The sequence below is a fragment of the Brachyhypopomus gauderio genome, unplaced genomic scaffold (genome assembly GCF_052324685.1).
Source record: "Brachyhypopomus gauderio isolate BG-103 unplaced genomic scaffold, BGAUD_0.2 sc97, whole genome shotgun sequence".
Classification (NCBI taxonomy): Eukaryota; Metazoa; Chordata; class Actinopteri; order Gymnotiformes; family Hypopomidae; genus Brachyhypopomus; species Brachyhypopomus gauderio.
Window position 1 is genome coordinate 505,338 of NW_027506918.1, and position 14,659 is coordinate 519,996.

The window sequence follows — 14,659 nt, forward strand, 5'->3', positions numbered from 1 at the left end:
TGGATGGCAGAGTCTGGTGTGGATGAACTTGACTGGCCTGCACAGAGTCCTGACCTCAACCCGATAGAACACCTTTGGGATGAATTAGAGCGGAGACTGAGAGCCAGGTCTTCTCGTCCAACATCAGTATGTGACCTTACAAATGCACTTCTGAAAGAATGGTCAAATTCCCCATAAACACACTCCTAAACCTTGTGGACAGCCTTCCCACAATAGTTGAAGCTGTTCTAGATGCAAAGGGTGGACCAATGTCATATAGAACCCTATGGATTAGGAATGAGATGTCACTTTTTATTACAAATTTCTCATTGATTAATCAACTGTAACATTTTCCAGTGAACAAAACTAATTCTTCTACACGTTCATTCTTATATATAAAGATTAATTCAAGGCAACATTAACTTTGCTGGTTACTGATATCTTTGCTGGTAAGATCCTCATAGGAGAGGAACTGTAACTGCAGAATAATGGGAAAACAGTGTCAGTAAAAGTGTGTGTTATAGTGTGCAGGTGTGAACTGGTTAGAAGATCAGTGAATGTCACTTTCCCCCTGTCCCAGTCCAGCTGAACTCTGACCCTCTGCACTTTCTCTGTAGGTGTGAAGTAGTGATCTTTCTGTCCTGGGCAGTATGTCCAGTATTTACCAGTGATTTTACTGTAGCCCAGACGCCACACTGACTCCCAGACCCTCCCTCCCTTTCTCCATTCAGACTCTCTAATTACACCCAGTTCCCAGTATTCACTGTCTCCAACATCAACATCCCAGCAGTGTGTCCCTGAGTTAAAGCCCTCAGAGCCCAGGACACACGCCCACACATCAAATCTCTCTGGATTATCAGGAAGCAGTGATTTCTGTGGTCTGCGTTCTACAGTAGTGAGATCATCAGACAGGTGGAGGCGTGGATGTGCAGTGTTGGGGTCCAGAGTAACAGGGTCTGAGGAGAGAGAACAGAATGAATCATCATGTTCTTCATGTGTTTATGTGATGAGGTCACATCTACAGACTGCAGGCCCTTTACTCTGAGTGAAATTCTGCAGTAGGTTGATAAGAGGGAAGTGATGGTGATGTTGTGTGTTCACCACACACCCCTGCAGTACTTGTGTGCTTGTTGTTTTGACACTTGAAATTGTGTCTGTTTATTCATTTATATATTTCTACATATCTTGGATTCATTATTTGATTATCACATGTGACACTTAACTAGTGCAGTGTTACTGTTACACTGAGTGTCACACTGCATGTGTGTATTATGAGTGTCTGTGTACTGAAGTGTGTGTGTGTCCTCATTAGTGGGTAGATACCGTTACAGTTCCCCCACTAAAGGACGCTACTCCCAGAGTGACTAACACGAGGGGTGTAGGAGACAAAATATAAGGACCTTCTTTGCATTGTGTGTAAATGTATTTAGTTAATTTACTTTTTTATGAATGAATGAATGTTCGAATTATATAGCGCCTTTCAGAATACTCAAGGCGCTTTACAATTTTAACACAGGTACAAGTCACAGACAACCAATCACACACACCGGCGAGAAGCGGCAGCCAATTGCGCACAGCGTACTCTCTACCGGGATCCACAGCCCCCTGGGGGACTGAATGGGGTGCAGGAAGGGGAGAGAGGACAGACCCTAGTGGCAGAGCACCATCCACCACTGGGCACACAAGCACACACACATTCATGCACACACACTCAGACATTACTTTTTATTGAACAGAGAGACACAGACACACACTCAGGGAGAATTTGTCAGGGACTGCCAATTTCCCTAAAGAGGTGCATATGTGTGTATATATTGCTGTTTAATATAGTATTAAGATGCCAAAGGTGATATTTTTACTGATTATGTAAATATAAATGTCTACAGGCACCATTTGTTTAAGTCAGTGGTTCCCAAACTTTTTCTGCCGTGCCCCCCTTTAGTAGATAAGAATATTTTTGCACCCCCCCTACACACCCACCCCCATATTGACACATGTGCACATGTTTTAAGCCGGGTTTATACTTGACGCGTCGCGAGGGTCCACGCGGCAAAAATGACGTAATTGCGGTGGCTCCGCACGTGTGGTCGATTCGCGAAGTCGTGCACTATTTACACGTGTGTCTGCTCGTGCACCTCTCGAATTTTGTAACTTCACGCGCGCCGCGTCTCAGCGCAATGAACAAAGTCATATTTGCAGGGTTCATACACCTATACAAGGTGGAATTCAAGCACTTGCACGTCACTTTCAAGGTCCATTTCAATATTTCCCAGCACGTTAAACTTAATTAAGTTAAATATTTATACATATACTCGAAATGATTCGAAATAATTCGCTTTTTAATCACATTATTTAATGGTGGTTTATTTTCAAAACGCCCAATCTTAACGTCTTCACGTTCTCTCATGTTTCGTCCTGGAATTACAAGAGGCTCGTATTTGTTAACGTAATACAAGAGAACTGTTCAGTCAGACAGATATTTGTTGTGAAATGAAGTAGTTACAATTTCAAGCATTTTCAAGTACTTTAGCCTAAATTCCAGCACTTTTCAAACCTGAAACACAAGCAACATTAAAATTCTTCAGGTAAATGTTTCTTCCCCTGTTTTTGAGGGGTGTTTCTTTATACTACCACATATTGTTTCGGACAAAACTACAAAGAATGTGACGCGGCTAGTATAAACGCCTCCACCATTTGCGCAAATTCATATATATTTCTATCTATATAGATCTATGTATATATATAGTGTGTGTATATATTTATTTATTTTGATGCCTGGTGTAGCGTCAGGTAAAAATGTTCTTTCACCGGTTTTGCAGGGGTTTTTTATTCTCCACTGCCACCTATCGCCACCTATCGTTTCGGAGAACACTGCAGTGAAGCTTGCGCAAGTATAAACGCCTCCACCGTTCGTGCAGGGTCGCGTGAGTTGGGCGGAGTTACGCGCTACGGTCACTCGCGAAACCAGGCTTTACTTCCAAGCTCCGTAACACATCTCTTTTGGCTTTGCTCCTTCACACAAAGGTTTTGGAAGGAGTTTAGTAAATTTATTAATAACCATATTTTAAGGAAGTATGCTGGGAAAATGTCTTATTTTGCTTCTAAAGTTTCCCCAGAAAGGATGCAAAATGTTTTTTTATAATAAATTTACTTATTCTTTTTGCTAAAGTGCGCCCCCCACTTTGGGAACCACTGGTTTAAGTGAAGTAATTAGGTCACTGTCTCTTTAAGAGCTAAGTGGCGACGGGGCGGGAAGCTCATGTTATGGCGCATTTCCACACGGGCCTGCTTGGCGCGGTACGGTTCGATTCGCAACGGTTTGTGAGTGTTTCCATTAGTACCAGGTACCAGTTTGCCGATATCTTCAGGTACTATTTTCGTACCTACTCGCTCGAGGTTCTAACCGTTCCAAAGCGGAAAACTTCTGTGACGTGGAAGAACAGCATGACCAGTGTTGCTAACTTAGCGACTTTGTCGCTATATTTAGCGATTTTTCAGACCCTCTAGGGACTTTTTGTAGTAAAAAGCGACTAGCGACAAATCTAGCGACTTTTTGTGGTGTTATTGGAGACTTTTGGAGACTATGAACAAACACGCTCTTTAGTTGCTGTCCTCTGGGCCGTGAGCCCCGGCGGGTGCTGCCGTGAGCCCCGCCCACAACACTCAGTGCAGTCTCACACTCAGAGCAGACCCTCACCGCTCCACGTCCACACTGCACATGAACTGCGCATGCCCAAAGCTGCCGCTGACGGGGGATGTAAATATAAATGCTTTAGTCTTCAGTGAGACACGAAAAGAAATCGCTGCATTTAACTCACACAGTCTCAGTCATTCTTCACCTCATTCACCACGTAGCCAGTCACTTGTCTCGTCCACAGTGCATCTCTGTGAAAGCTAAACATCTAGCTTAAACATTTAGCTAACTCTCCACAGTATGTGCGTCTTTGTGAAAGCTTAACATCTAGCTAACTTGCTCATCATGTCTCACTCTAAACTCTATTCTCAAAAATACAGGAAAGAGTGGGAATCAAATCCTGAATTTAAGGCAGGCTAAAGCCATGTATTGGAGATAATACATGAGCATACTGCCTGTATTGTAAGGTTGATTTCTATGCTAACTAGTTCCTGCTAATGTAACGTATTGAACAGGCAGAGAGGGATCCAAATGCGGAAGAACACCGCTTTTATTGAAATGAAACGCTGGTACAAACACAGGCAGGTGTATCACGAGCACTATGACTAGTAACAACTGCGTTGTCTTGGCGTGGTCAGGACGGTCCAGGGTCATACCGGGGGAGCCGAAGTCAGGAGGTACAGAGGGACTAGGCAGGAGACAAGGTCGGGGACGTAAGCGAGGGTCGGAACACAAGAAAGCAGACAGGTAATAGAAAGGCTTGGTACGCGGCATGAGTCGGCAATACTTCGCGACTAGGAAGTGGAATGTGGGCGTTTAAGTAGAGATACAGGGGGTGTGGTGATGAGCGTCAGGTGAGGCTGGTTAGGTGGAGATCAGGTGGCATTCCTTACAGCTAACTGCTACTCATATACTAACAATTAACAACACAGCAAAAAAACATTATTTATGTAATTTACGTAAACAATTATTTATACAAAGCATTAAAGTCATGTAGTTATTTTGAGAAGTGACCTATTTCAAAGACAACAGATGTTGTTTATTTGTAGTTCTAACATATTTAGGGTGTTTTTACTCATTTTTTTCTCTCCCAACGTTATTATTTTACAGCTTCAAAAAACATGTATTATGCAAATTAGGTGATGACGTCATTTAGCGACTTTTAGGACAACCAATAGCGACTTTCCTTACTGAGGAGATGGCAACAGTGAGCATGACACTGATTGGCCAGGGAGTGTTGTCACAGGTTGCGTCACAGGAGAGCGACTCCTCCGCTATCGCCATCTCGTCCATTGTTGTACGGTGTTGTGGTCGCATACAAATGATGTGACGTCACTACAACCCGCGCGCCAACAGCGACTCCACCCACATTGTGGTGGTCCACCATTGTAATGGAAACACAACGCGACCGTACCGTTCCGTTGCGAATCGATCCGTATTGAACCGTACCGCGCCAAGCAGGCCCGTGTGGAAATGCGCCATTGGTTTCGGGGGATAAGTGAGTAGTTGAGAATGCTGGTAGCAACACAGTTTTATTACCGTGTTTAGCGTTACGGTTTGTGTTGCATCATATATTTGGAAGGACCTAACCATGGTTTGAAAGTTTTGTTTTAAGTTTATTTCATCACATGTATAGCCTGAAATAAACAACCGTTTTGTTTTGTTCATCACGGAGCTTTGGGGAAGTTTCCTTTACGTATCGGAATAACGCAGACACGAGTAAAGAAAGTTGCTTCATTCACCACTTGAGGGGGTGGGACAACAACTCAAAGGACAAAACTGGGACAGACACAAAGATGGAGACAAGGACAAAGACAGAGACAAACACAGAAACAGAGACAAACACAGGAACAAAGGCAGTGACAGGGACGCAGACAGGGACAAATACAAAGACGGTGACAGGAATACAGATAAGAAAATACACAGACTCAAAGATGATGACAAGAACACAGACAGACACAGAGACAGACACAAAGATAAGGGAGGGTCTCAGCTGACACGCTTGGTCCCTCAGGGATGGAGATCCATGGAGCTCAGACTCAGGGTACCGGACTTCCTATAGACCCCTAGTATCCAAGATCCAAAACTCACAGTACTGGAGAATCTTCTGCATTCTCTCCCAGACTCTGAACTTCAGGTTGGAATGATGTTTTGCTACATTGATCGGAGCTCCTGACACCTTCTCATGTTCCTTTGGGGTGTGATGAACTCTGGAAATGTATAAAGCTGTACTATCATTATAATATATTATTATATATCATATTGAAATTATTCAACATTTGTATTTACAAGTGAAAAATCTTTCACTGGAAATGTATAAAGCTGTATTATTATCTTTCATTAAACATATCAGTGTATCTTTCCACTTTTTGCACATCATCAGTATCAATGTATTTTTATTTTCTTAAATACCATCTTCATATTTCTTGTTTCTGAAATAACAGAGACCACATACTGACAATCTGAATGTATCAGAATAATTTCACAAACACAATGTGTAACACAATATATCAAATAGAAATAATAATCACTTACTGTTTCAATGTGGATGACACATTCTGAAAAGGATACAGAGGAATGAAATAAATTTTTTTGATTCATTTTTTTCACAGAAAATGAAATCAATGTTTAGTCATTTTGTTTATATGAGGGTCAAAAATGCTTCTTCCTTATATGATAATAACATCAATGTTTCTAAAGACACTTACACACACACACAAACACACACACACACGCGTGCACACACACACACTAAAACAAATGTCAAAACATTTTACTTATGCATTTGTGTGTATGTGTGTGTGTGTGTGTGTGTGAGAGAGAGAGAGAGAGAGTCAGAGAGAAAGGGAGAGAGAGAGAGGGAGAGAGATACAGACTGAGTGATTCTTACTAGTAAGAACAGGATGTTCTCAGCTTCCATATCCTTCTCTGTGTTTCTGATTTGATCTGAAAGAGATGCTATTTCTCCACTCATCTCCTCAATCTTCCTCCTCATCATGTGACTCTTCTGCTCCTCTTCCTCCTTCAGTGCAGCTATTCTTGCTGCTTCTTCATCTCTTAGAAACTGGTGGATCTTCTCAAACTCCTCCTTTATCTGCCTCTCTGTGTGCTGGGCCTGATACTGGAATGGGAGATGATGAGGAAATATAAACTGTCCAAATGTGTGTGTTTCATTATGGTGTACGTGGACAGTGATCACAGCACCATTCAGAACTCAGAGTGACCTTTCACCTTAATGTGGGCTGCTGTTTTCTCACAGACTTGTTTATCTTCCTCTAAGACCTTCAGATGCTGCTGTAGAGACTCCAGTGAGGTCTTGAGTTTGTTCTGTAAAATACGGGTTTAGTAGAGGACTGTATGAGTCTTTCAGGACTGTATATATATCTGTGTAGATGTGCTGGAGATTACAGAGATTTTAACGACTGGACAGAATGGCATGTTTAATATGATTCCTTTCATCCTTTTATTATCAAAAGGATATGTTTGATATTTTGTAGCAGGTTGTATATCAATATTTTATTTATAATAAGTTTCACTGGGAATGAAGGTCTCATTTAGTTGTCGGAAATCTCATCATCTGACAAATTTAATCTAGACTCTGTAACATATACACTGCTCAAAAAAATAAAGGGAACACTTAAACAACACAATGTAACTCCAAGTCATCCACACTTCATGTTCAGATAGGAAGCAACACTGATTGTGAATCAATTTCATCTGCTCTTGTGCAAATGGAACAGACAACAGGTAGAAATGAGAGCTTTTCAACTGATTTCAAAGATTTTTATTAATTGAGATCTAGGATGTATTATTTTAGTGTTCCCTTTATTTTTTTGAGCAGTATATTTCAAGATAATTGTAAACATTGGAAAACATTACAGTTAAAACATTAGTGTACATTTCATACCTTAAAGTCACACACAGCTTCCTCTACTGGACAGCAGTTGTGAGTTTTATGTGCCTTTGAAATCTGACACACCACACACACAGGCTGCTGGTCCTCCAGACAGAAGACTTTGAGTTTCTCATTGTGCAGACTGCAGAGCACCTCAGACCCTGCTGAAGATCTCTGACTCCTGCTCGTTAGAAAAGCCTCACACAGGTTCTTTAGTGCACGATTACAGGGAGGATAATCTCTTGAAGATCTTCTCCTACAAACTGGACATTCTTGAGACCCCTTGGTTTCCCAGAACTGCTGCAGACAGGTTTTACACACACTGTGGCTACATGACAGTATAACAGGATCCCTGAAGATGTCACAGCACACAGGACATGAAAACTCTTCTTCTGACAGAATGTTTGTAGCAGCCATTTCCTCCAACAGCTGCTGTGCTGTTTCTCTGTAATGTCTCCTTCTGTACAAATTTCACTTTCACTTTTAGATCTTCTGTAATAAATACAGTAGCACAGGAGAGAATCAGTCACTGTAGTCCTTTATCCAGCTGAGGGAGTTTGAACACAGAAGACTAGTGTGTGACTCCAAGATTTACTTCCTCAAACACGCAGACGTGTACAGGGAGGAGGGGCTTCGGTATAAAAGTTAATAAGCTGAAAATCATATATGATTTCTCCAACAGTTGGTGACAGTTCATTTATACTAAGTGAATCAGGCGACCCTCAGCTGTCTCTGTCTTGGCAGAGTGTAGAGAACTGCAGCTGTAGAACAGATCATTGTTAGGATGTGTTCAATGGTCATACAAGAATGACTAAACTCGGTAGGTCAAAATGAATCAGATCTCATTTCAGCATATTTTAAATATGAAAATATTAAATTACATTAAACACTTGTTGTCATGTCATTAAAATCTAAACTCCTGACACTGGACCAGCACTGGAGTAACATCACAGATTGATCACACTGTGTTAAAAGGGCAGAAACCAACAGAGCAGAGAGTGGAGGAACAGCTCCATACAGAGAGAGATGGAGATGAAAAAGAGACCTGAAGAGAGAGAGAGAGACAGAGAGAGAGAGAGGAGACAGGAGGACATTATGTCTGAGAGTGAGACAGGAGACAGAGAGACTCCTGCAGCTGGAGGAACAGAGAGGAAAAATAGATCAAACATGAAGATAATGTGAGTCACATGACCAGATCCCTCTACTCTGTTATTATGATTGGTGGATTAAGTTCAGATCCCTCTACTCTGTTATTTTGATTGGTGGATAAAGTTCAGATCCCTCTACTCTATTATTATGATTGGTGGATTAAGTTCAGATCCCTCTACTCTATTATTATGATTGGTGGATAAAGTTCAGATCCCTCTACTCTATTATTATGATTGGTGGATAAAGTTCAGATCCCTCTACTCTATTATTATGATTGGTGGATTAAGTTCAGATCCCTCTACTCTATTATTATGATTGGTGGATTAAGTTCAGAGAGGCCTAAGTCAGATCACTGAGAGTTATCATGTCAAAGTTTTTGTAAACTGACATTAATTCAATATCTGTTCCTTGGCTCTCGTCCTCTGTGTTTATAGATGATGTTACATGTTTTAATTGTGTATTTTAGAAGGTGTTGAGGCAGGAGTGTGTGAGAGAGTGGCAGACACAGTCTGAACAGTCAGCAGCGTAGGACAGAACCCAAGAGGGGCCAATCCTCAGTAGATCAGGAACAGAAACACCAGATCTTAACACTAACACTAGTGTCTGTTTGTTACATCTCGACAGTGCAGTACTGAGAAGAGAGGAAGAATTTGAAAACACCAGGAGGTCCTTAGACACCATTGAAATGATATTACCCTATTTGCAAACAATGATAGCAGAGCTTTGCAGTGGAGAATAACAGTCAAGTGAAGGAGCCCTCACTAAAAAGAGAGATGGAAACGTCTGCACAGTGTCACACTGCGTTTTCAGTATCCTGATTGTTTAGTATGTTACACATTTAGCATCTGAAGAAACAGGTGGAACCATTTCTGAAGAACTCTCAGACACAGAGGGTAAGGGTGGCCCTTCACACATGTCGTTTTGACAGTCTCCTTGAACTGCTTGTGCTTCGGGGGTGAGGAGCTCTGTGTTGGGAAAGGTCGTCCCCAAAATTTCAGTGGTGTGTGGAACTCCATTTGAGACACTGCAGGATTCTAAACCCTTGGGACAAAAAGCTTCAATAGTATACAGCGCGAGACTGGGAGACTCTCTCACCATGGCTCTCTCATCCTGGCTGCACCGCGCTGGTGAAGTTCCGTTATAGTATCGCGTAATTTGATAGGAATTTCAAAATAAAAGTAATAAATGAGAAGCTTAAAATTGTATTATATATATATATTTTTAGCAAATTTACCGTTTCTACATAAATAACTACATATACTAGTTATACCTTCACTCTTTGTATTTACGAAACATCCCATATGGCATTATAAGGATGTTTGCAAAGGATTTGAAAACTTCAATGCACAGTAAACTTGATGTTTTGCAGATAAAATTCAGGTAGAAATACATGAAAACACAAACAAAAGATTTCCATTTAGAACTTTATTTTTGCAAAAGCCCCATGGCTTACCCTTTTTAAACACTGTTCAATTTACAGTTGATTGGTATTCACAAGTTGTTAAGCACCTCTGCCATAAAATGGTGCATGTCTTGCACAGATTCAAAGCAAAACACGAAAGGGTCCATTACATCACTTTGCTCGTCCTCATAATGCCAGGCTTCTGTCCAAACAATAAAATATTACACAGGTTAACCCTATTACATGAGACAAGCAGACTGATGGTAGTTATATATATATATATATATATATATATATATATATATATATATATATATAAATGATCAAGCAGCATTACTAAATTAATTAAATTAATACACATCTCCTTCCACTGTTATTATCTATTTACTTTCACAGTATCACACATTGCAGAATTTAGGATGTGCATTGTTCCCATGCGAAGTTTACAATGCAGATAACTTAACAGGCTATTCTTAAAAGTTTTCCTTTCCACAAAGTAACTTTATGAACATATACACTGCCAATACAAGACTAGAATGTAATATTCGTTCGTGTACAAAAACGAGGTATTTCAACTTGCACTAAACGCTGGCGTCGGCCATTGTTTTGCACACAAACGAGCATGCGCGATATCAGGAACGCGTTTATGCCATGGCCAGGCAGCCATGCACAAGCAGCCACGGGGAGGTGGTCTCTTTTCTCGAGCCGTACCCTCCTCAAAAGCTTCAGCATCTGGATTTAGATTTTGAACCTGCTCTTTTCCTGTGATTGGACAAGTCTTTGTCTGAATTAAAAGGTCATCTCTTAGAGGAATTTGTTGAATAACAAAATCTTCCTCATCTGTATCACCATCAACAGATTCACTGATTCCTCCGTCCGCCAAACTTCCTGAGGCATCAACACCCATTTGAGTAGCGGGTGATTCGACCTCAGCTACTTCAACATTTTTGTTTGTCTCTGGCACATGAGTCAGGAATCCACAAGGCAATAATAAGTCCCTGTGCAGTATTCTTTCTGGTCCTCCGGACGTTTTTGGAGTGACAACATACACAGGCGAATCATCGATTTGCTTCACAATTTTATAGATGTCTTTACTCCATCTGTCACTTAGTTTATGCTTCCCTCGCAATCCCACGTTACGGATAAGGACACTGTCTCCAGGTTCAAGGACAGACTCACGAACCCTCTTATTGTAGTGTACTCTGTTTCTGGAAGCGTTCGCCTCACTATGCTCAACTGCGAGCTTATAGCTTTCCTTTAGGCTTTCCCTCAACTTCTTGACATATTCTGTATGAATTGTAGCAGTTTGTCCTCCAGGATGGAGTCCAAAAGCTAAATCTATTGGTAAGTTGGGCTCTCGGCCAAACATAAGCCGGTATGGGGAAAATCCGGTCGTGTCGTTCTTGGTGCAATTGTAAGCGTGGACTAACGGTTGCACAAAATCACGCCACTTTCCCTTATCCACTTCCTGAAGGGTCCCTAGCATGCTAAGAAGAGTCCTGTTCATCCGTTCTACTGGATTCCCTCTCGGATGATAGGGAGTGGTACGGGTCTTTTTAATTCCAAGGAGTTGACACAGCTCTTTTATCAATGCAGACTCGTAATCACGACCCTGGTCACTATGTAGACGTTCAGGGAGTCCATAGTGAACAAAGAAATTGTTCCATAGGGTCTTGGCCACAGTTTTGGCTCTTTGGTCTGCAGTGGGAACAGCAACTGCGTATTTTGTAAAGTGGTCAGAAATGACCAAGATGTCCTTAGTCCCTCGACGGTCTGGCTCTAATGAGAGGTAGTCAATACAGACTAACTCCATAGGCCTGCAGGTCCTAATGTTGACTAGGGGAGCGCTCCTTTCAGGAGCAGCTTTTCGGCGAACACACCGCTCACAAGTTCTGACCTTGTTCTCCACATCAGCTTGCATGTGTGGCCAATAGAATCTGGCACGGATGAGATCGAGTGTTCTGTCTATCCCCATGTGCCCCATTGTACCATGGAGATTTTCAAAAACCATCTGGCGGTACGTTTTCGGCAGAACCAGCTGAAAAGATGGTTCACCTCTAACCATTCGCTTCCGATACAGCACGTTATTGTCCAGCACTAGCTGGTCTCTCTGTTCACAGAATGATCACACTGTGTAAGAAGGGCAGAAACCAGGAGAGCAGAGAGTGGGGGAAGAGTTTAAATCACGGTAACATCAGCCAAATAAATAAAGTGGTGATTGAAGAATGACTAAACTCAGTAGGTCAATAGATTAATCAGATCTCATTTCAAAACGTTAATATTTTTTACATGAAATAAATGAAATGACATTAAACACACGTTGCCATGAATACATATATTGTTAAAAGCCAAGACTCCTGACACTGGACCAGCAAAATCAAATTTGTTGATTTCAAAAATTTGGCAGGCCGCCAAATGCATGCTGAATTATTGTGCAAATCTGTCCAAGCACAACAACTGTCAAGAAAGGTCAACGATCACCCACCATGACCCCTATACTCCTGCTCATCCTGTGGGGGGTGTTGACACTTCCCCAGGAGGGGAGAGCAGGGATACAGGACACCATGCTTTACTTCACCTACCAGGACCCCTATTTTCCCTGCGAAAACCATTAGGGGACCTGTTGAACCGGAAGAGTGGAGATTTGAACATATATTTTTTTCAGAAACTCAGTACCAGGTTTAATCACTTTATCTGCGTGACATCTATGTACATAGGCAAAGCATTTCTTCATTGCAAAGCATTCTATCATTATCAACAGTATCAGCATGTGTTAGCGAAAGCATTTCTTCATTGCAAAGAATGGGAACTTTTCTGAAAATAGATGAGGACTCAGACGTGGTTAAAATGATTAATTTATTAAAATATATAAAATGGACAAAGACAAACACAAGACAGAGACAGACATGAGAGTCTCATTCAAGCATGATAACTCTGAGAACAAGGAGGCAGTCCCCCTGCTTATATACAATCTTAAACACAATTCAGCAGTTCTAACAAGCAGGTTATCTTTAGCACAGCATGTTCCAAAACATAGGCGCCCAGCAGGCTACTTTGTCTCACATGTGTGTATCTCCTAATATGGACTTCCCTAGAGTTAGCGGAAGCAACTGATGTATCAGTTGAACGCAGAGAAAGCTAACTAGTGACTAGTGACAACCAGTTAACAGAGTGCTCTTACCCTCTGCACTCTCCCTGACCTGGGTCACAGTATAGCACACATGCATAATATGAACTAAACACAAGTACATGATTACACTGAAACACACCATTATTGTCTAATCAAATGACATGTACTAAATCATAAAGTTCATAATGATCTCTTATAACAACTAAACATGATCTAATCAATAATTTCTGTCACACTGACAATACTTCTTGACAGAACCCAAGAGGGGTCAATCCTCAGTAGATCAGGAACAGAAACTCCAGATCTTAACACTAACACTAGTGCATGTTTGTTACAGCTCGACGGTGCAGTACTGAGAAGAGAGGAAGGATTTGAAAACACCAGGAGGTCCTTAGACTCCATTGAAATGATATTACACCATTTGCAAACAATGATAGCAGAGCTTTGCAGTGGAGAAGAATGGAACGGTCAAGTGAAGGAGCCCTCACTAAAAAGAGTGATGGAGACGTCTGCAGTGTCACACTGAGAGGAAGATACACTCCACAACAGAAAGAGAATAATCACTCTCACTTAGGAGAACAGAGGAAGAGAGAAAGGTGGACCTGACCTGGGAGAAGAATGAAATGGAATGAGATCTCCAGAAAATAAAGGACAGAGTGACCTATTTGGAGAGATTCATAATGCAAGAAAAAGAAGAGAAGAGAGAGATGGAGGATGTGATGACCAGAGAGATTACACTGAAGGAACACACTGAAGGAGATGTACAGACTGAGAGATGGAGAGAGAGAGATGTAGAGAGTGAGAGAGATGGAGGCATAGAGAGGATCAAACAGAACAAGAAAAAAAATCAGAAGAAACACGAAGATGATTGGCATCAAATATATTTGGAGATGCGTGGTGAGAAAGAAAAAGAAACAATGATTGATGAATTGAAGGAAAATATTAAGGAAAAATAGACAAAGTATGAAAACTTTAAGATGATGTGTTCAGTAGAGAGAAGGCCACATGTAAATCCATCCAAGGAAGGTCAGAAAACAAAAGAAAAGACCTGAATGTGAAAAGAAGCTACAGATGGAGAGGAGATGGACAGAAAGTGAGAGAAGGAGAGAAAGGAGAGAAAGTGAGAGAAGAAAAAAAGTGAGAGCAAGAGAGAAGAGGACCTGTATGGGAGCATGAATACAGAAATGGTGGAAGAGTTCAAGGAGGAGCAACATCAAATAAAAAGGGAGAAAAGGATGTAGACAAAAAAGAAGAGACAGAAGGACGAAAAGCTGAAGGAATCAGAGAAAAATGTGCTGAGTAAAACAGTAATGTTCAGCTTGAGAGGAATGAGAAAAAAAGAAAAAGAAAGAAGAGAGTGAGCATAGAAAGAGGAGAAACAAAGTCCTCTGCCTGACAGACTGAGAGGAGTTAAAGTGTGCTGGACATGAGGACACACTGGGATCACACTGACCCCACTATAATGATATT

The 14,659-nt window shown here is 41.3% G+C and overlaps 1 protein-coding gene across 1 annotated transcript; it reads right to left on the reverse strand.

Annotated features, from left to right (window-relative positions):
• Positions 1 to 381: 381 nt before the first annotated feature.
• Positions 382 to 8,005, reverse strand: LOC143496608 (E3 ubiquitin-protein ligase TRIM39-like). The gene is made up of 6 exons (XM_076992787.1): positions 7,521 to 8,005; positions 6,845 to 6,940; positions 6,504 to 6,734; positions 6,149 to 6,171; positions 5,705 to 5,823; positions 382 to 935 (listed from the first exon to the last, which is right to left on the reverse strand). Exons 1-6 carry the CDS (start codon positions 7,923 to 7,925, stop codon positions 382 to 384), a joined length of 1,428 nt encoding a protein of 475 aa, XP_076848902.1. The 5' UTR covers positions 7,926 to 8,005.
• Between the last annotated feature and the right edge of the window lie 6,654 nt (positions 8,006 to 14,659).

What these genes read in the sequence shown, in the direction of transcription:
- LOC143496608 (XM_076992787.1), bottom strand. Translation starts at nt 7,925, where the DNA reads ATGGCTGCTACAAACATTCTGTCAGAAGAAGAGTTTTCATGTCCTGTG. An exon ending in GTGTCATCCACATTGAAACA is followed by an intron (nt 5,824 to 6,148) that starts GTAAGTGATTAT and finishes ATACATTTCCAG; the next exon opens with AGTTCATCACACCCCAAAGG. An exon ending in GCAGAAGATTCTCCAGTACT is followed by an intron (nt 936 to 5,704) that starts GTGAGTTTTGGA and finishes CTCTCTCCTCAG; the next exon opens with ACCCTGTTACTCTGGACCCC.